The 22,162-nt window shown below is 33.1% G+C and overlaps 2 protein-coding genes across 2 annotated transcripts; both read right to left on the reverse strand.

Moving 5' to 3' along the window:
- Positions 1 to 1,444: 1,444 nt before the first annotated feature.
- On the reverse strand, positions 1,445 to 8,110 carry LOC139906985 (uncharacterized). The gene is made up of 3 exons (XM_071892904.1): positions 7,799 to 8,110; positions 4,121 to 6,459; positions 1,445 to 4,064 (listed from the first exon to the last, which is right to left on the reverse strand). Exons 1-2 carry the CDS (start codon positions 8,108 to 8,110, stop codon positions 5,317 to 5,319), a joined length of 1,455 nt encoding a protein of 484 aa, XP_071749005.1. The 3' UTR covers positions 1,445 to 4,064; positions 4,121 to 5,316.
- A 3,636-nt stretch (positions 8,111 to 11,746) lies between these two features.
- LOC121127447 (uncharacterized) lies at positions 11,747 to 19,937 on the reverse strand. Its single transcript, XM_040722812.2, has 12 exons — positions 19,501 to 19,937; positions 17,546 to 17,716; positions 17,391 to 17,426; positions 17,300 to 17,326; positions 16,099 to 16,141; positions 15,444 to 16,027; positions 15,251 to 15,387; positions 15,063 to 15,134; positions 14,611 to 14,869; positions 14,352 to 14,540; positions 13,897 to 14,263; positions 11,747 to 13,822 (listed from the first exon to the last, which is right to left on the reverse strand). The coding sequence occupies exons 1-12, from the start codon at positions 19,642 to 19,644 to the stop codon at positions 12,708 to 12,710; spliced, it is 3,144 nt and encodes a 1,047-aa protein (XP_040578746.1). The 5' UTR covers positions 19,645 to 19,937; the 3' UTR covers positions 11,747 to 12,707.
- Between the last annotated feature and the right edge of the window lie 2,225 nt (positions 19,938 to 22,162).

A 22,162-nucleotide genomic window follows, 5' to 3' on the forward strand; every position in this document is an offset into this window, starting at 1 on the left:
CAATATCAATAATTCAATATAGAGAGGAGTTTGCAATCCCAAATGATATAATTGCATGTGTATGAACAATTAAAATAAATGAGAATGGCTCAAAATCCTCATTAAGGTGCGTCCTCACAAGGTGCTTTCATTCTGAAAGAACTGATTTATCAAATATATGTTATGAGGTAATTTTTTAATTGACAATAGCAGTAAAAAATTAATGAATAATCATATTTGCACTATTCAAGTCAAAAAGTCCCAAGGTTAACAAAGAAGACACACATTTATTTCATTCAAAATTGCATTTTTTAAATTTTATTATTATTAATTTTTTTTTTTTTTGCTGTTTCTTGATAATTTTCGGTATTTTTTCGCCAGCAAGAAGCACTGTAAAATTAAAATACGAAATTGTTTTTGATCCATTGTTTTAAAAGTAGCAAAAGTAGCGTCACACTTAGCACAAACACTCACAAATTTAAAGAACGGATTGTCATGGAATTTTAAGAGTAATTTTTTTAAAGACCAGCTTTCATAGATACGAATATATAATACATGGGCTTAATTGTCCCGAAATTCATAAATGGATGGCGCTTTAAAAAAAAATTACCTAATTTTCAGTCAGTACAAACCTTCAGAATACATCCTTTTCAAATCTCATCTGAAACCCACATTAATTATTGTTATTAAAGCCGCAGAACACGAAAATGACCAATAAAGCTTCCTACCTTCACATGTTTTTTCTTTAAAGCCTTTAAATTGTAGCTATACCCAAAAAACTCAATTTTTTTAGTGCCATATTTTGGCAAGAAACAAATATATAGATGAAAATAAAAATCAAATTGATACAAACAATCAGTCTTTAAAAATGAATTATTTATTAATTTATCTTGATTACAATTAATAAAAAATGTATATACCACTAAAAAATCGAGTAAAGGGAAGTATCTGCTCTGAAGCAAATATCTTTTTTTTTCAAGTGATTTATATCCTAGCTGATGTTATAGAATAGACTTTACATTTAATTTTTTTTAAATTGCATCAAAATAAGGTCAATTTTGATTGATTCTTGGTGTATTTTCTATGAATATTTATTAAGGATTTTTTTACAAAATAAGCTATTTTGGTTGCGTCGCAATATATTGCAATATTATTAAAGGCGGGAAAATTGAATCGGTAATATATCAATCAATGATCTTCAATATGAAGCATCTATAAGCTTGTTTTAATCCCTTTACATCTAAAATTTGAATCATATTAGTATATATTAATGTTGAAAAACGCATGAAGAGTTTAATTTTTTTATTTTACAGAATATTATCGTAATCGATATTCAACGGAACCTACCCCTTATTTTATAAATTTTCTTTATAAATATTAAAACAAAATAGACCAAAATGTAAAATTTAAGGTACAATACCATCAAGATAAATAAAAGGCGCTTATATACAATCTCCGACAGGCTGGAAGCTTACCATATAGTTGGGCCCAACCATACGTACCACAATAAGTAAATTAAATAATGACATAAAGTGTAGAATACATTTTTATAGAGCCATTTCTGTGGTCATTAAATATGTCTTTACATTTATTCAATGAATAAGTTAATTGATGGAAATAAAAATTGACAAAGAAATTGACATTAATATTAGTTTTACAAATTAATGAAGTTGTAGCTGGATTCTCATTCTAGATAGTAAATTGGATTGGATATATATATAGTCGTAATATTCATATTCTTTGATAAATTTAACATAAGACAATTATTAAAAAATGAAGTTACATATTCAAACGTAATTGTATCTCATTATGAAAATACATTCAAAAATTCGTTGAAGGAGTATATTATATATACTTCTTAAGGTTATCATAACTTGACTTGAAATCCATTGGAGGTATGAATTCCCAGTTTTATTTATATAACTCTGAGGATTAAAGTCACTTGAGTGACTATTTAATGCATCCTGCTCCGTACTCTTTGAACAAGAAAGAACATTCATGAAGAGACGAACAACATTGTTCTCTTCTCTCTATTCCAATTCAAGGTTGCTCTAAATGTACTAAAGGAAATTGGAGATCCAAGAAGTAATCGGAAGGGATTAAAGATAAGATTTTGTTTACGTCTTTAAATTTTGATTTTTTCTCATCTTCACCTCAAAAAATGTCTTTGAGATTGCTTAAGGACTTTATTTCGGTCTTCAAGAATTGCCTTGTACTTATGTAATAATTTCCTCCCCCGAGATGCCGATACCATCCGAACCTTCTCTTTATTGAATCAGAGTTAATTTTTGTAAAAGAATGTATTGAACTCTTTTAATATCCAGTAAATATTTGCATAGGTCACTTAAACCAATTGCTGTTTGGTATGCAGCCGTAAAAGTTTCTGGCGTGAATCCTTCAAAGCCTTCCTTTTTGGCCATATCTTGCCATTTTTCAACCATGAGGAAAACGATGTTAAAAAAAATTATTTGGTCCCTATCATCGAAGGTGATGTGCTTCAGAGTGGCATTTCTTTTAGAGACATGAGTTGAAGTAAAGCAGACATTATACAGTTCCAAAATCTGTTTAATATTTGCATCACCTCAGTTGTAGTTTTGTAGAACTCATTTGATGGATTTTGGGAAGCATAATGATCAAGAGCATTTATTGTCGATTCATGAAACAGTCTTACACATAAATCAACGTTAGATCTTTCTATTGGCTTAGGAGAAATAACTTTTTGATTTAGCTTATATCTAAATTTGAGACCAAGTCCAAGTTCGGCTTCAAATATTTCCTTTATGTGCCTGAACTGGCATAAAAAATTATGTTTTCTTCTGTAAATGATGGACATATAAATTTAATTTTGTTTAAGAAGTTATTATATAAGTTCTTAAAAATATGCACTGGATCAAAAAGAAGATAAATTTTTCGTTCTGTATTGGCGAATGGATTTAATATATATGTACAGTTAGTTCCGCGATATAACTCTTCCCTATAAAACTTCCTGTTAGTTGCAACCGTCACAAAGCCAACATCAGTTACTGCCTCAAAAACTTTGAGGTAATGGTCCTTGATAGTAGAACTATTGATTTTGGTAATTGGGACCATACAAAATATGTCATTGTATCACCCAACAACACTTTTAATCATGAAGCATAAAAGAGTTTTTATAAATCCGGTTTTTTTTTCAAATCCTCCAACAAATTCTACTCTTTGACTCGAATAAACTTTGTCGATTATAATCGATATAAATTTATCTTTCGATGATAATGATCAGTGCCGTATGTCAGGAAGATTTTTCGGTCCGCTTTACAAGGGTGAACGGTTGATTTTCAGTTGTGAATGTGGGATATTTAAACAGGGCAAATGCTACAGCATAGATTAAATCTTGCAAGAATATCGTCCAATGGACTGTCTGACCATTATTTTCTTCAGGCAAACATTGGGAAAAATAGAATGAAAAGGAAAAACTCTAGACGGAAAGTCAATGCCGACCTATTCATAAAGGAAGGAGTATAATGGAGTATAAAATGCACGGTGCAAGAATGAGAGAAAAATTTTGAACTATACAATTAAGTCAAACAATTTAAACCTCCTTAAATATTTTAAAAATAATAACGGATGAAGATAATGAACGAGATTATAATATACCATGAAACAGTTACATCGACAGAAAATAAATTGTTCACAAGTCTTGATGTTCTTAACTCGCATGTATACGTGGTGATGTGTTTGAAAAAAAATGAAGAAAAACATGCATGTGTTCTTTACCATAATTAGAAGAAGAAGTTTTTCCTCTCTTTCCTTGACGCAAAGGTGTCAATAAAACTGTCCATGTCTTTATGGAGCACCTTGTCCACCATCACCCTGTCCATGTTCAAGAGGGTGAGGGAGGAGAGCCTCTCCTGGTCCATGGTGGTCCTCATGTGGTTCTTGAGCCTTCTGAGACAGGAGAATGACCGCTCCGCCTCACAGCTGCTGATGGGCATTGAGGCCAGGATAACGATCACCTTGTATAGCTCCGGCATCAGGCGGAACACTCACGAGCTTATTAACTCCGCAGCAATTTGTGACGAAACCATGTCTTTTGTGTCAATATCTGCCTAGAGAAACATAAATTTTAAATATATAATGCAAAATGAAACATTATAATATAAACCTTGAATTGCTGGAAGATTGCATGGTCTGACTGGAGCTGCTCGAGTTCAAGTCTGTAGTGCTTGGCGACACGCTCAATGACACAGGTCTCCACTTCACTGTCATTGACGATTGCAATGAGATCCATTGTGATGTTTGTATCGTCGGTGGCAAATCTGCTCTCAAGCTCTAATACAATCTTATTGATTGCAACATCGAAATGTGTTTCACGGAAGTAGGATTCAGTTGTTCCTTTCCACTTTATTCTCCTTGGAATCTTCGCCTCCTTGAATTCCAAATCAATTGAGTCCTCCTGGTCAAATACTGATTTCATCTCAGACTACTTCAACTCAGCAAGTTACCAGATTGATTCAAAGATTTTCTCATTCTTAAGATCTTCAAGAGTCCTAATCACTAGGTTGACGTGTTTCCGGGCCTCTGTTAGGTCAACCATTCTACCTTGAAGTTCATCTGACAAGCTAGATGTGTGTCTGAGGAGTGTCTTCAGCAGTTCAATGCCGAAAACAAATTCGTGACTAAAGATGCTGTTGAGCAGAGAAGTTGCTGTTGAACTCGACAATGTATTTTTATCTTTTGTCATTATTATGAGGGTCTTCATGATTCTGACCATCCCTAGAGATACAGCGTGTACAGCATCGTAGCGGAGACTCCAGCGGGTAGCAGACTGGTTCTTCAGGGTCATCACCTTGGCATGCTCCTCATCTTTACTTGTTATCTTCACCGACTTGTAGATTGCTGACCTCTTTGGTGACCCTTCAATGAAGTTGTATAAAATTTGTACTGTCCCCATTGTATTTCTCAACAGGGTTATATCTGAGAGAAGATCCTTGACTACAAGATTGAGGATATGGGCGTAGCAGTGGATGTAGACACACAGTGGGGCTGCTTCCTTCCACCTGGCGGCAAGACCCTTCTTGATGCCAGATATGTTGGAGGCACTGTCCGCGGCCAGGGAGACAGTGCGGGCGGGGTTAAGGCCGAGATCCTTGACAGCCTCGTGAAGCTTCTCAAACAAATATTTGCCGTCAGTCTGGGTAACTTTTACAAACTTGAGGAAGCTCTCTTTCTTGATGCCTTCACTCGTCAGATATCCCAGTGACAGACTGAACTACTCCGTGTTTGCCATATCTGATGTCTCATCAACAATCACAGAGAACCAGTAGTCATCATCACCGGCACAAGTCTTGACATCTTCAATTATATTTTCGTCACTTTGGATGCTATAATCTCTATCAGCTCATTTTGAATGTCAGCTGAAGTCCATTTGGCAAAACCTACCCCAGCTGAACCAAATTTTTTGACTTCGGCCTCCAGTTTATCTTTGAGAATATGATTGTCGTGTGAACGCAGGGACAAAAGCTCCAAGAAGTTTCCCCGATTGTTTTCATTAGATTCCGTCAACTTTTCTCTTGTTTCGGAATCGCCCCTAAAAGCCAATCCCTGCTTTGTGAGGAACCCAACAGTTTGGAAAAGATACCTCAAATAAGCTCGCCACTTCACGACTTCCTCAGCATCTTGAGACTGAACATGGCCGAGAACCAAGGTATTCTTTCTCTTTGATGTGAGGAAATTGATCCACTTTTCCATCGACAGTTTGTGTTTTTTGTTGTTAGAATGAACTTTCAACGAGGAACTGTTTTTCCATGTTTTGAACTCAAATTTCCCAAGGTTGGAAATGGAAAATTTGGAACAGGCAAAACACTTGGCTGACTTTTCAACCACGTCATATTCGAACCACGGGAACTTACGGAACCAATCATATTGAAAGTCTCTGGAGTATTTGTCATCTATCTGTGGACTGTATGTTTGTAACTTGGGCTGTAGAGGATGATCTCTCTCGACTTTAGGCACAGTTTCCCGCTCAGTCTCCGCTCTGGTTCTGGTCTGGATGTCGTTCCGCTTTGGCTCCCGCCCGGTAAGTATCGGGTCACCCAGCGGGCTCGTGAAAACGACAGGGTACTCTGGGCCTCCGTCCAAAAACTCCATCTCCTCAGTCTTGCTCTTCTCACCTCCCTGGACATTGTCGCTAGTCTCAGAGTCCTCTGCAGAGGGAATATTGTTGTTGTTGACTACAGAGAGCTTCTCGTGAGAGAAGATTGGTCCGATATCGAGATTAGGAAGTCTTATTCCATGAGAAATCCGTCCGCTGGGGTAATTTGATGAGTCGCCATTATTTTCTGTGTCTGCAGTAACTTTCTCTTCAGCAGAAACGGACTTTTCAGATCTTGGTTCAGGCAGTAAGGCCTCAACTGGAGCAGGGTCATCGGGAAAGGAGGAGGCAGTGACTGAGAATGTAGCAGAGGAAGTTTTCTTAACAGCAAAGTTCAATGTTTTCTGCTTCTTTATGATCAATTTTCACTTGATACTTGCAGCTGGGGTCATTCTTATGGAGTTTAACTTTGTGATCATTAAAGTTGTCCTTCTGTATTTCCTTCTGACAGATAGAACAAATCACCAACTCTCTGTTAAAATGCGTTTTCCGCTTCCCGTGATACATTTCTGATAATTAATAAATTACTGCAACAATCCGCTCTAAAAAGTACATAACTATTATTTATGTCCCTTTTAAGCAGTAATAATTTAATTTATCTTGTATTCAATGAAACAAATTCTCACGCTCTTAAATATTTCAAGAGTACTCCATACGAAAAATGTTGTGTGCGTCTTTTTTTTTTTTTTTTTTACTGTAAAGTACTTCACATTTGCAACAAGTAACGTTAAACGTAATATCTAACTCAAATATCCACTCAATGTGAAGTACTTTAAATCCATACGAAAAATGTTATGTACGTCTTTGTTGTTTATTTTTGGCTGTAAAGTACTCTTGAAATAATTGTAGTAATTTATTAACTAGCAGAAATGTATCACGGGAAGCGGAGAACGCCTTTTATATTCAAAGGTTCAATCATTTATATTTATAAAATGACAGGCAATATTTGAAAGAGATATTACGGTAAATTACAGGATTTGAATTCAAATTTCTGCGATGAATTGAGATACCCGAGAGTGTTAACTGTAGTTTAAAACCTCCGTTTTATCTATCTGACTTAATTTGGCCCTAATATTGTCTTAGAGTGACCGTGCTGGTGAATTTTGGCTACTTTAAGTACAATTTTTGGTGCCCCCAAAGGATTAATCAGAATCATTTTTTCATTTAAATGAACAATAATTTGTTGGAAAATGTATTCCATGTTCAATTTTGAGAAAAATTATCTAGCTTCCTTTTGGGTGGACGTGCTACAAATATGTAATTTTATTATAATGACTCAGTACTATTATGAGTTGGTCATAAGTTACATATATATAATAGATTTTAATAATTAATTATGACTTAATTCATCTATATTTACATACCTATATGATTGGTGGACGGTTGAGTAAGGTTTTTTTTTTTTGGTCCGCTGAAGCGTACAAAGCGCAATACTGACGTACGGCCCTGAAAATGATTATAGTCTTGCAGAAAGATAATCTATAGTAGAAGTATTCACCTGGCCATTAACAGAAAATACACTCGTTAGCTTGTATTTTGGCAAAAAGTAGACATTCCTAGAAGTTTAGGAGAGTATCTTCTTCTTTTCGTACTTCTTAAATATAAGTCGAGCTGCTGGATAATAAATTGGAGATTTTCGTTTGAGTCTGACTCTTTGTTTTCTAAATAAGACTTTAACAAATTATTTGCCTTCAATAAGTAGGATGAAAGATCATCTCTTTTATTCTTTAAAAATGCGATGATGTTATTTATCTGCGAATATTTTTCAATCGTCTTTGATTCACAGATATGAGCAATATCTTTTTTAGAAACTGAAAAACCATTTGAAAATATATCAAATGTCAAATCTCTAAAAATTTCCAATACATAACTCATTTGAGGAACACCCGAAAGAGTAGAAAATGAAAAAAATATAGCGAAATCTCCCTCATAAACGTCATGAATTTTTTGAGGAAGGCAAGATCTGTCAATATTTTTTCTTATATCATCAAAGGTAGTCATTTGATTTTTTTTTTCATGAATGAAGTAATTTTTTGCTGCAGCCGTTGGTTTTCTTGCTCAACTCTAAAATTTAAACAATAAAATAATTTCAATATAAAAACAAGGAAAATATTTAATATTAAAAAACCAAAGACTATTAAAAGTCTGAAAATGCCCTTTTTTCTACAGAAGTTACTGTTGTGTATCTCGGACGCGGAGGTAAACCCGATAAGTAAGCTAGAACACCAGTAAATATCGTCGGCAGTGTATTTGGATTTAATTTAGCTAGTTTCATTCCTTTAGATGTAATATTTTATAATCGAGTAACATTCTTGTCATTCCTCTCCAACTGATAGCAAGACTCATGGAAATTACTACAAACACGAGAATGCTTAGTAGGAACAAAACCTTCCCTACGTATGGACCTTATCCACTTTTTCCTGAGGTCGTCAATCTTAGGAAATGAGTGGAAAGAACCCTTAGGCTTGGGGATACAAGAATTGGGTCCATTTTGACTACTTTTTAACCACTTCTACAGCCAAGGAAGCAACAGGTTATCTTTAAGTATTGAGTAATGATTATTGGGAGCTTGGAAGTACTCCGATAGTTAATCAGGCATAGCTTCAATATGAGGAGGAAAATGGATAGCCTCATTAACTCTAATTAATTGATTAATTACAGTATAATTAACATTTACCCACTCTCTGTTGTAACTAACTCAATTAAATAACACAAATAGGGAGCTCATAACTAAACACTTCCTCCTTCACAAATAAAAAATAAATAAAGCTTAAGGAAATATTAGCCCGTAGTATGTAAGCGGGCCAGAACTAAACACCTTCCATGTACTCTAGTATTCCTTGGTTCAAGGTACCATATCTATGCCTAATTCTAGTAGTATGTGATAATTAAGAATCTATACAAAATTCATTTGTATCAATTCAGATTTTTTTCAAATGTATTTAAAATATATATAGATTTTCCACTTTCTATAGGTCTCATATAAAAAAAAATAGAAAATATATTATTCTGCCTATTTGCCTTAAGATACAATAATATCTTCAGAAATATGCTAATATTTTGGGTTACATTTGGAGAGGAATACCATCTGGATTTTTCATTCCAGATAAACAAAAGGATTCTTTTTTTTTTTGAAGTATCAGTTATTGATTTTTCAAATTACAATGATTATTTGCTTCTATTGTAAGTTTAGAAGTAATAGTGTTTTGATTTCATTCAAAATTAAAACAGAAAACAGCTCTTTCTAAAACTTTTTCTTTCTAGGAAAAAAATTAAAATCATTTTTTTCAGACTTTTCTCAGATTTTGGATACTTGACATTTTTTTTATATTACTCAACATTGATACCTCACAAAACCAAAAAAGTAACTACACTACGCCAAGGTTTATAGAAATACAAAGCTATGCCATCATGGAATTCAGCATGCTCGAATTTTCAATTTGATGTACCGTGCCGACTACTGGACAAGACAGACGTCGTAGAAAATTCCAATCGTACTCTAACAGTAACTGTCAAAGAAGTCAATATATAGCTACTCTTGGTAACAGCTATACTCTTTGACGTCACCATTAAAAATCCCCGTGGAAGTCAAACATTTTAAGAAAAAGCGTTATGGTATAACTTTGTATTTCTATAAACCTTGCACTTTTGATACAAATTTCAGGTTTTGGAACACCCACCGGCAGAAACCAACATTTATTGTTAGTACCACCAACGAAGATGAACGGAGGCTATGTTTTTGTCCCTTTTTGTTTGTCAGTCACCAGGATTACAGCAAAAGTCACAGATCGATTTTGATCAAACTTAGTAAGAATATTATAGCCGGTCACAGTAAGAGGACACTACATTTTGAGAGGTCAAGGCCAAGGTAACACAAACGTCAAAAATGCATAATCCATCATAACTTTAGAACAAATAAAGATGCATAACTCTTTTTGATTTTAGATGGAGGTGTTTGTACTCAACCGAATGTCCATTCAAGTTATTATTTAAGCCGTAAAACAGGAAAATGACTAATAAAATCTTTGGCCAATATAAATTTAACCTTTTAGAGCCTTAAAAAAATCCTATAGATGTAAAATTAATGTTAAAATCAATTGATAAAAACATCGTATCATATAAAAAATTGATGATTTATTATATTATCTTGATTTCAATTCCTTAAAAATATGTCAAATCAGGCAAAAATTAAGTAAAATGAAGTTGTTGTTTTTTTTAAACTAATATATTTTTTCAATTTTACTTTATATTATAGCTAAAACTAAGGAAAACCCATTAGAACTTCAAAAGATTTGCTGTCAAAAAAAGGTCGATTTTTATGGTTTAACTTTTTAATTTTCTAATGAAATACTAAAATTGTGTGAAAAAAGTTCCGAAATTAAATATAATTAAGTCGATAAGGTGATTAAATCTGTGATAAATACTGATCAAATACATAAAAAATATTAAGCATATTTAAATTGAGGTTAATTTCCTTGCTTCTACAATATTAATTACTTATTACAATTATTCAAATAATCGACTTAATTATATTTAATTTTTCCCACCACCATAAATTAATTATTTTTTAAATATTCCATAAGAAAATTAAGTTAAACTGAATTGATCTTTTGTTTACAGCAAATATTTTTGAAGATGTAGTATAATAGTTATTCTATAGTTTAAGCTAAAATATAAAGAAATTGAAAAAAATATTAATTTCCAACTAAGATCCTTCATTATATTTGCAATCAAGATAGTATAATAAATGCATACTTTTTTTATGTTAAACTCCTCATGTTTTTGCCTCTGTTTGTTGGTCACTAAGATAACAATAAGAGTGAATTAAAAGAAGAAGTCAATATTCAAGTAGCACAACACTTAAAAAAAAATACAATGGACTATGACATATTGAGATAAAGAGCTCAAATTGGTGTCCTTATGTAGGTGTTATTCAGATGTTTCATATTGAAGAAAAATAAATTTAGGAAAATGACCATAAGATAAGATTCGCGCTTTACCGTGCGCAGAGTTCGCAATTTTTTTATTAATTGATTTTAATTTTCATCGTTTGAGTGTTCTTTCACGTAGAAATTATATTCTAAAGACGTAGTGTTGCTGTCAGTCCTTCAGAAAACAAGTCTGTACAAGAACTAATTAAAAAAGAAATATAGTTGAGTGATGTCATCAAGGACCAAACTTTTTAAGTTTTAGGACTGATATGCTTAGTACTGAGACAATACTTATGTAGAACTGAAAACTCTGTCCGGTCCATTTCAGTCCTAAAAACTTATTCAGTTCGGTCCTTGACAAGGTCACTTAAATTTATTTCTTTAAAAAAAAAAGTAGATTTAGTTCTGACAGTCAAAAGAACTGGACTAGACCGAATAAACAAGGACCGACACACCACTAGGTATGCAGGACTGAACTGAAGAAAACTACAGTCTTCAGTAGTAAATAAAGACCAATACAACACTAGTTTTACGTCTAAAACAAACAATAATAAATGTGGATTTCTGCTTGCCGACAAAAATAATAATGTTGCTTAGTGCTGTAGTATAAAAGTTATGAAAATCAACATGATTTTCAACATATGTAAGGGGAAACAAAAAAGATGAGACTGTAAAATAATATTTAAAGACTTAAATAATCACTTAATTTATGTAAATGTCATATATTCTTCATATGATAGCTCTTTTTAAAAACTGAAAAGTAAGCAGGCCTTACCAACACATCGTTAATTATCTCAGATACAATTTTGACAAATAAATATATGAAACAAAAAAAGAACATAAGTGGGAGGGGATAAATGAAACTTAGAAATGGTTATATTTATTTATACGAAAGCATAATCATCATTCGTTATTTCGTATAAATATCACATCGTAATAAAGAAAACTATTAGCAAACATTTTAATCGTTTTATAAAATATTTTCGGGTATTTTTTTAACATAAGTAGTACTAGAGTTTTCTTGATAATTTAGTATGAAAAAATAATATTCATAGCAATCTTTCATTATAATTTTAGTTCACAGCTATAGGGAAAAAAAATTTAAAAAATTAAGAGAAAAAGATAGTGCAACTTGACTTTTTTAAACCATGTTATCTTTTTACAGGTAATGATTGTATTTTTTTTCTTTCATTGTTTAGACAATATTTTGGGGAGGAAGCAAATATAATAATTTTCTTTTTTGTAAAAAAACAAAACAAAAAACAGAAATACAGACAGAACGGGACATAAAGTAAAAACATAGCAAAGTTCATGTGTTTTTTTATTTATTAATTATATAACAGCATGACTTGACTATGATCCTTATGTTTTACAACAGACCTAATGAAGGAAAAAATATTAAGGAAAATAAAACAAACAAAAACAAAATAAAGAAATAGCTTAGTTATTTTTTTGAATTACCGTAGATGGGGAAAATTATGTAGTGGATACATGGGCTACCAATCATTTCAATTGATAAAAACCTTTCATAGCTATAATAATAATAATATCTATATTTATATCGGAGGAAATATTGAACAAACAATGTTTTACAGTTTTTGTTGTTTTTTACAAAGGATTCCTTTCACTGAAGACATAAACAGTTAACTATTACAAGAATCAAAATTTCATTTATAAGGAGCAGAAGAACCTGGTGGTCCATGTCCGTTTAATGACGGAGGTAATCCATGATGCCCAGGAAATCCTGGATACATTCCCAAGTGAGGAGTAGGAGGTGCAACAGGCGTACTCTTTAGAGCAGAGCCATAACTTTGATTCAACATTGGTGGATGCCCTAAATAGCCTCCACTAGGACCCGCAACTGTATGTGGAGGATAACCTCCACTCAATGCCACCATGCGAACTCTATCTTGTTCATTTACTATCATAGAACCTAATGGATTTTGTCGAAGTAATTCTCTTTCTCTCGCCTCACGTAAATGATCCTTGGGAGGATAAGGAGGAGCTCCACTCATAAGAGACTTGTAAGGATCTCTAAATGGATCAAGTCCGAAAGGTGGAAGTCCGTATATACCCATATGAGGAGAGTTCATAGACGGATTATTTGATGTAGACGAAACAGACTGACCAAACATTCCATAAGGATTAGCCGTTGATGAAGCAGCCCTAGAATTGTGCGATGAGGATTCAGGGCGCTGTTGTAGCACTTGTGGAGAACGGGTAGCGGACGGAGGTCTGTTGGTAGGTGTAGTTCGACTTGTATTCGAATTTACACTTGTCCGCCCATTAGGTGTGGTGGCATTTAATCGTCCTTCACTTGACACAATGGGAGGAGGGACAACAACGATACAATCGTCCTGAGCTTGTTTGACACTACTGGAAGAACCTGGTCGTGACATATCTAATACACTACCAGGTCTATCTTCTTTTTTAGTTGGAACTAAAGGTGAAGCATTTGATCGACCTGACGGTGAACCTGATAGTGACGACGAACGAATGGGAGACCTCGAATTATCTCGATTATTGCCATTCCTTTCGCGTTCTCGGACATAATTCCTATGTTCCCGATGTATTTCTCTTTCTTTACGAAATTGCTCTTCACGGCGTTTTCTTTCGTGTACAGAGAGCAATGAAGATTCTGACTTCAAAGGCCACATACCAGGTCGAAGTCCGAAAGGATCAGAACGGACTGATCCCAAGCCTCCAAATGGACTTGGGGTAGATGGTGAAACACCTGGAGAAGATACAGGTGCTCCAAATCTCGCGTAAGGATTTAATACATCTAAATTTGAATAATAAAAATATTAATAATTCGCACTTCGTTATTGTGAAGAATAAATATATATATATATTTACCAAGGGTCGAAGAACCATAAATATTGGGAGGAACGCCAAGGGGTGGTCTTAAGTTAAACGGATTAAATAGATGTCCAGGATTGGGCATACGTGAAGAATCAACAGAACCTGGATAGGTTTTATTTTGATGAAGCATATCAGATCGAGAATGAGAGTCAATTTTGGCCGTTTCCGAAGGCAGATAATAATGATGTGGAGCTTTAGGCTTTGAAGCTTCAATTTTAGAAGAAAGACTAGGGGTTGTGGTCGTAACAGCTGTAGGTGTGGAGTTGGGTTGAGAATTTTTATGATCAGGTTTTTGTTTTTGTTGATGATTATATATTTCCCACGCAATTCTCACATGCATTGCGTTCCACTTACCCGATTTCTGTAAGATTTTTTCAAATTTGATTTAGTTTAAAAAAAACAATATTCACAAAATATATTTATCCTGACTGGAGTATTAAAATATATACCTTTGGTGCAACAGAGCCCTGAACAGATGGAGTAGTAAAAGATGTAGTAGTTGGAGCCGAAGATGAAGACAAGGAAGGCCTCAATGGAGCACTATAGGATGGAGGTTTTCCAATACTACTAGAACTTGAAGATGTTCTCTGATAATTAAAAGGATCTTCTGAAACACCCACTTTTGGCACGTCTTTAAGCTAAATAAAAAATAACAATCCGTTAAGCATAGCTTTATTTATTTTTGTTAAATGTTTATAAAAAAATTACCATAGAATTAGATAGATATGAAGGTCCAACTGGACGAGAGGGTCCGCCTGGTAAAAGAATATCTGACCTTGGATGCATAAGGTATGGACTAGATCCAGGAAAATAACGAGAATCCAACTCATGACGAATTACATTTCTTGAATTGATGCTAGAGGCAGAAGCCGATGACGGCATTCCAGATGTAATACCTGGAGTAAGTGCAGTAGTTGCCATCGATGGAGAAGGTGTTACACCAGAACGCACACTAGGACGAGTTGAACTGGAAAAAGTAATAAAATACAACAATAAGGTAATAGTTGGAAGTACAGAGAGTATAGTTAATAGAATGTTTAGAAAATTTTTACTAATAATATTTGAATAAAAAAAACATACAAAAAAAAAAACACCTTAAATTTAAACTCGACTAATAGTACAGTTCAGTTTGCAAATTTTTTAAATTGAAGTGCAAATACCTGTTCCGAGAGGAATTTTCCCTTAATGAGGAAGCGGAATGAATACTGATACTTGTAGAGGATGGAACAGAACTGCAAAAAAATATTGAATTTGGTCAATTTTATACATATGTGTATTTTATATACACTAATTAAATTAAGATTAACAGTCAGCAGTTGCATATGTTGTGAGCCAGTGTTATATTTACCTGGGAACCGGCCCCTTATGCCCTGAAGAGTACGGATGTTTCGGAAAATTGGAAGGGTAATGTGGATGAACACTCTTATTCGAATATCCCTGAGGTCCAAAATTTGATCCAACGCCACTGTACGCTAATCGCTTTGCCTATTCAAATATAACATAAATAATAAATAAAGTACATTACTCAATCTCTTATTTACATCCGGAGAATAGTCTTCCCTCAATGAAGAGTTGTCCCGCAAAGGTAGATTATAATTATGAGAAGGGTAATGCTGTGGTGGAGGGTGGTGGGTAGAAGGAGAATGATGATGGGGATAGTAGGATGATTGAGGTGGAATAAATTGAGAGTAGTCGTAAGGTCGTTTATTGTTCTGAGTCCCTGTGGAGACGGGAGGGTGGTAAGGAGAATATCCACCACTGAACGAAGGTCTGTAAGCTGGATGGTGGTGAACAACAAGGGGACTATCTTCCTCTTCTTCTTTACATTGCTTCTTTGTATTACTATTAGGTGGAGGACTTATTGAATAAGGCCTAAAAAATGACTTAGAAGTGACTGTTGCAGAGGGGGTTACAGTTGTATTCGAGGTAGAAGGGACCGTCGAAACGATAACACTAGGAGTAACAATTGCTGTTGGAGGTGCACTAGCTGTTGTACTTGACGTAGAAGTAGATACTTGTGGTACATTACTATTACTACAAGAAATGATGCTACTACAAGCAGATGTAGGAGTGGACACATTCGTCACACCATTTTGTTGACAAGGAGTACTACTACCACTGCTTGCTATAAGTAGAATAGAAATATAAGTATGAAGTTAAGTATTACATATTATTATCTTCAAATTTAAGACTTACATTTCCTCGAATTGAACAAATCATCGACACCATTTTCAGAACCCTAAAATTGAAAAATAACTTCATTATATAGTATGTTTCATATAATTAACTTAAGTATGCATTATGAAATACGTTAAAGAAATCCATTTCAATGCACAAGTTGGTAACTTTAAAAAGTGTATGTATATATAAAAAAAGCACCGATAAACAAAAAATCAAATAGCACATTAATTATAAAAATAATACCTATCAATATATAAATTTAAGCTTCTCAATTCGGAGAAATATATAAATATTTGTCAAGTTCAAAAGTCAAAAACAGAATTGATATAGATAAAAAAAAAACAACACGCTAATATTTATTTTATAAGTTTAGATATTAAAATTTTCATTGTTATAGAATTGGACATACAAATAACCTCTTCACAGCAAATTTTTCATCGAAAATTAAGCTAAAATAATATTATTGAAAAGATTTATATCGAGTTCAAAATATCGTTGGTCAAATACTAAAATTAAATTTGTTTTTTATAACGATAAACAAATGTTACAAAATGACTCATAACTCCAGAAAGTTTGTCCAATACTGAAAACTATAAAAAGGACAAGGATTTCAAATATATCCAAAAGTATACACAATCAAACAAATTTTATTTATCGATTACAAAATAGATATGAGATATCCTATCAATGGTTGATCATTAGTTTATTTTTAAAAAACCAATACTTATAAGCATTTCCTTACGTATGTGTAGATAATTGAACTAGTAAACTTGCTATAGAATCAAAAAATATAACACAAAAAATTGAATACACAATTTGACAGACCCTTAGCTGAAATATTGTTTTGTTACTAAATATAAAAGAAATTATTTCAGAGAAAAAACGAGCGTGTTTTTTTCCAAAAAAAATTGCAACTGGAAATACTCAGAGATCACCTTCTACACCATAACGTTGACACGTTCAACGTAAGACATCACAAAGTAAATGACTATTCAAAATATTTTTATACATAAATGTAAAGGAAGGAATTGTCATATAGCTTCAAATACATATCATGTACTATATACAATCTATTTTTCTTATATGTAATTTATTCAAATAAATTATTACTTATTTTAAATTGCAAAAATTTAGTTAATTGAATATATACATATAATTAACTTATATCAACTCATAACATCAAAAAGATTTTTAAAATAAACAATGACCACCTTACCTTTTCATCATCACTGTCGCTATCACACTAAATAAATAAAAATAAAAATCATTATGAACATGTTTCATAATAAATATTTCAAATTACATACGATGTATCCTTTTTCAGAGTTAGATCCTGTTGAACCCTACAAAGTAAAATGTAAAACGTGATTAAATGAATCAAAAATATTCAATTATTAAACTAGAAAATAAAACACCTCCAAGAGGATTTAATAGGTTCAAATAAGTGTGTAAGAGTCCTTACCTTATCACCGTTAGATTCAACCAATTTATCTAATTCCTTTGCATTGGAAGTAAGATTTTGCTCCCTTTTCTTTTTCTTCTTCTTGGATTTATTTTCTTCTTTTTCAAACGTAAGGACTGAATAAGGGTCTGGAAGCTTGCCATTGTGTAGTCCAGACCATTTGGCAACTTTCTGTAAATGATTTTGAGAAAATAATAAAAATTAAAGAAATGATTAAAAGTAGAATTGAGATATAAATATTATTCTGATACATAAAAGCTTTCAAAAATGTGTATTTAAAAGCCTTCAACCTCAATCCTTCTACAATAAGCAACACAAATTAGAATTTTGACGATTTAATAATGCAAAATAATCTCTTGGACCATTTTGAAAATTTAATTGGGTCATACAATTTCAGCTCAGGAATTCAAAAGTTAGTAGTTCAATAACGAGATATACAACCTAATTAAAAATATCCATTTAAGGTTTGTAATTCATTCATGAAATTATAACGAGAAAAATTCAATCTAAATTTAATTTTGGATACATTACTTGAGACACACTTGAACCATTGCCCTTAGTTTATTCAAATAAATAAATACAAGAACAAATGTATCTCATTCTCTCCCAAAAACAAATCCTGAATACTACAATAATGACTTTAGACTGATACATAATCAACTTTGTTATGAGGGTACGGGGCAGAATAACACATTTGACAATAATGTTACATCTATGTAAGTTCATCAAAAAATAAAGGAATTAAAATTCGTCAACAAAAAAAAAAAATATGTGTATAATTAATATACCAATAAAATTTAGATACATAATAAAAAAAAGAAAGGGTTAAGATTGATCTTCTTCACAGTATTATTTTCAAATAGCTATTATTGTAAATCCAGACCGATTAGTATGGTCAGAGTTTCAGTTCCATGGAAATATATCTAGAAGTAAAGAATTATTGAAAAATTTGTCCCAATACTACTCTTGTAAAAAATTAATTATACAGGTATAGTGAGCATTCAAAAATACACCAAAGCGTCATGATATCATAAAAAATTAAAAATACTTAGTTGATAAACTAATATATAATATCCATACAAGGGTTGAAGGCCAAATTGTCGTAACTCAAGAATTAATAAAAGAAAAATTAGTGTTATTTCCTATATATCATCTTAGAAGTATAATTTTTAATGTTAAAATTTATAAACAGAGAAATTCAGGCTCTTGAAATAAATTTCTCAGATCCATTCTATTGTAAAAATTAGAAAACAGCACAATTAATCATAAATGGAGTTTCCAAGCTTCATTCTTTAAGGTAAACATTTGAGTTACAACAGTTTATATCTCAGCCCACGATTGGTAGTTTCATGTTTTCTGGAATGTAAGAGTGATGAATTGGGTTGGAATGAACGAGGAGAACAGGATGAAAAGAGGTTGCATGTTCATGGGGTCTTTTTAATGATTACAAGTGGCGTCGCTTGACCCTTTTTTATTATATATATATAATAAAATAAACCTATTTCTAAAAGATTGTTGATGATGATTGGGGCTAAGCCCCCTTCATCCTCCTTCCAAATCATGAAAGCCTTTGGGTATTAATAGAACCCACTGGGTTAGGGTTTGACAATTTTGCCCGTAGGTCATAGATTCACTTTCTTACTAAATAGGAGACAACGAAAGCGGAAAGTTGAATTTCTCCATCATGCCAACCTTGGAATATTAAGGCAAGTCATTCCTCAGAATTGGCGTTAGAGAGAAGCGACTCACAGGCTCGGGAAAAAGAAAACAAGATAGTATGGAGTTGGAATGGGCATGGGCATGGGGGGGACTGGGGCACTTTGAGTCATGCGGCATGACAGGACTTGGAGCCATCTCCTAGGGATTGAGGTTTCTCGCTCGCTCTATCTTGGGCACAGGAATAGAGAGAAGGAAGAAGTAAGAAGTAAGTACTCAAGGTAGACTGTAAATCTGACCTGAAGATCGTCATAGGAGTCGAAGGAGAGGAAAGAGAATCCTTCAACGATGTCCTCCGCATAGAGAGCCTCCTTTTGGATTAATTCCTCCTCGTCTTCTTCCTCTTCTTTACTCATCCGGATCACACTTTCATCAATCACCATAATACAAAATCACATAGCAGCAGTCGCACCAAAAGCGGCACTCACTTCCTCAATCCATGCTTGCTCCATACACTTTCCACTTCCTCGAACCTTCCGTCCTTCCCTGGCTTAATAGTTGATTCCCTAGTTTTTATTTCTTTTTTTACTTAATTCACTTCTTTCTCTCTCTTTACCACTCTGTCTCTCTCTCTCTCTCTTTCTCTCTCTCTTCATTTCTATTTCTACCTCTCTCTATCTTATTTTCACTTCACTCGCTACCACTTCATCACCAGAGAACACTTATTTTGCCGATTAGGCCGTCGAGGGCCAGGAATTCTTAAAGGAGAAGAACAGCACAGGAGAAGAAGAAACGGCTCCCCCTTCCCTCCCTCCCTCCCTACCAACAAGAGCAGCAGTAGCAAGTGAGGCACTCCTCCTCAATGTTATTTGAAAAAGGTGAGGCAACAAGAAAATCCTACAGCAAACACAGCAGATTTATTAGGTAACTCTGTCTCTCTCTTTCTATTTAGAATGACGGCTTTGGGTTCATTTTTTTGTTAAATGTAATATATAAGAAAAAAAAAGAAGTCATTTAAATTTGTTTTTTCTATTGATTCTTGATTTATTAACGCTGTTTTTGCGTTTTCAATTATTCTTTATCAGTATAATCCTATATTTGGGGTCCCAATTACGTCATCCGTTATGGTTGTAAATTTTGAGTGTGACGTAAGGAAAGTCATTGCTGACTAAAATTGCTAAAATAACATTGCTCCTCCTCCTCCTTTTTTTTCTTCTCCTTTTCCATTATAGACAAATTATTGATACAACGGTTCCTTATTCTCTATGTTATGTAGAATCACCACTCAAGATTTAATACCGTTTCAGTCAAAACAACAAAACGCCGTCTAGTGGCCATAGGATGTACTAAGCATGCTGCACGTCACTCCCGCTTTCTTTCTTTCTTTCAGCCCTTAAAATTCTTATTTTTTATATTATTAGGTCTTTAAGGCCTGCATCATCACCAAATTATGTGCATTATATATATATTATGCTAACCCGGCAGTAGAGTCGAAATTTTTCGGATGAGTTATCTCATTCATTCATTGAACCATTCATACCCTTATGAGTAGTATATTGTTGTTAAAACACAAAATATGTATTAGCATGAATCCTTTTAAATTAGTTTATGGCCATGATGTGTCTCAAATGAGACACAAGTGTAATTAATTTTAGTAGTATTAGTAAATTTTGTTCTTTTTATCTGAGGAAACTGGGTCACATTCATGTGAAACGTTGCGAATCTACTTCATTTTGAAATTTATTTATGGATTGCCCTATATTAATCATTTCTGTAATTAGTTCCTTATAGGAAGTTTTATAATATGTATGTTGAATACAAGTCGTAACTTGTATAAGCAAATTGTACAAGATTTTAAATTAAGGATTTACAGTTGTTGGTATGAACATCATGCAATAATTGAACATACCATGGATGGTATACTTATACATGGGTGCTTATTCCTAATGTAGTAGAACCTAAAATTGGTGGAGGTGGTTACCTACGGCTGATATAAGTAGGAAGAATGGAAGCATATTTGAGTTTAAGTGGAGAGGATGTCGAGGTACACTTCTTGACTATTTTGATGAAAATTACTAAATTTTGTATCACATTATAAAGTTCAAGTGTCCAAAGTTATATTACACATAAATGCATATTAAGAATCATGTCATTTTAATAGGTCAAAAGGAAATGATAGTATCCATCAATATAGTTGGTAATTAGAATGACCAATGTTGTAATTAAGTAAGTGCATTTAAAGACGAAGAAATTGCAACTTGTACAATTTGATTATACAAGTTGCAACTCGTACCCAAAACCTGAATGCAAGTTAACTCCGTCTCTTAAGTCACATATCCGGGAGTCAAAAAATAATTTCTCCCTCACCCTCATTTTTAATTCCGTGAATAGTATTATTTGTTTGACAAATACTTGAGTTATTCGAGAAAATATTTTCCTTTAATGCCCTATTGGCGGTTTCAATAATGCAAAAGTTCCATTATTTTAATGTTACTAATATAATACTCATATTATTTTTTAATTTTTATCAAGGGATTAGCCAAAAAATAATGAAATTGTTATTCCTGGATCACAATTACCCCTATACAATTTATTTACCGTCTAAATGTAAAGCTAGGGGCAATTTATATTTTCTTACAGTAATATTGGGTTGTTAAATGCAGGAGCATTCGCAAGAATAAACTTTTAATCAATAATTTCATTTTAAACCCTCACAAAGAATTTCATAATTTATATCAAATAATTATAACATTTACCATTTATCATGGTTAATCTTTCAAAGCATGTGACGGGGCTCCAGCCACCTTTTATAATTGATGATATGAATTAGTGCTGTGTCGTTCGCGAACCATTTGTTCTTTTGAATGGATCTTTTTTGTGAACGTACAGAATCAAGTCAGTTGCATGAGTTATTTGTTCGATTATACCGTAAAGTTCCCATATATATCACGCAACGTCATT

Source organism: Lepeophtheirus salmonis, chromosome 13, assembly GCF_016086655.4.
Source record: "Lepeophtheirus salmonis chromosome 13, UVic_Lsal_1.4, whole genome shotgun sequence".
NCBI classification, from domain to species: Eukaryota; Metazoa; Arthropoda; class Copepoda; order Siphonostomatoida; family Caligidae; genus Lepeophtheirus; species Lepeophtheirus salmonis.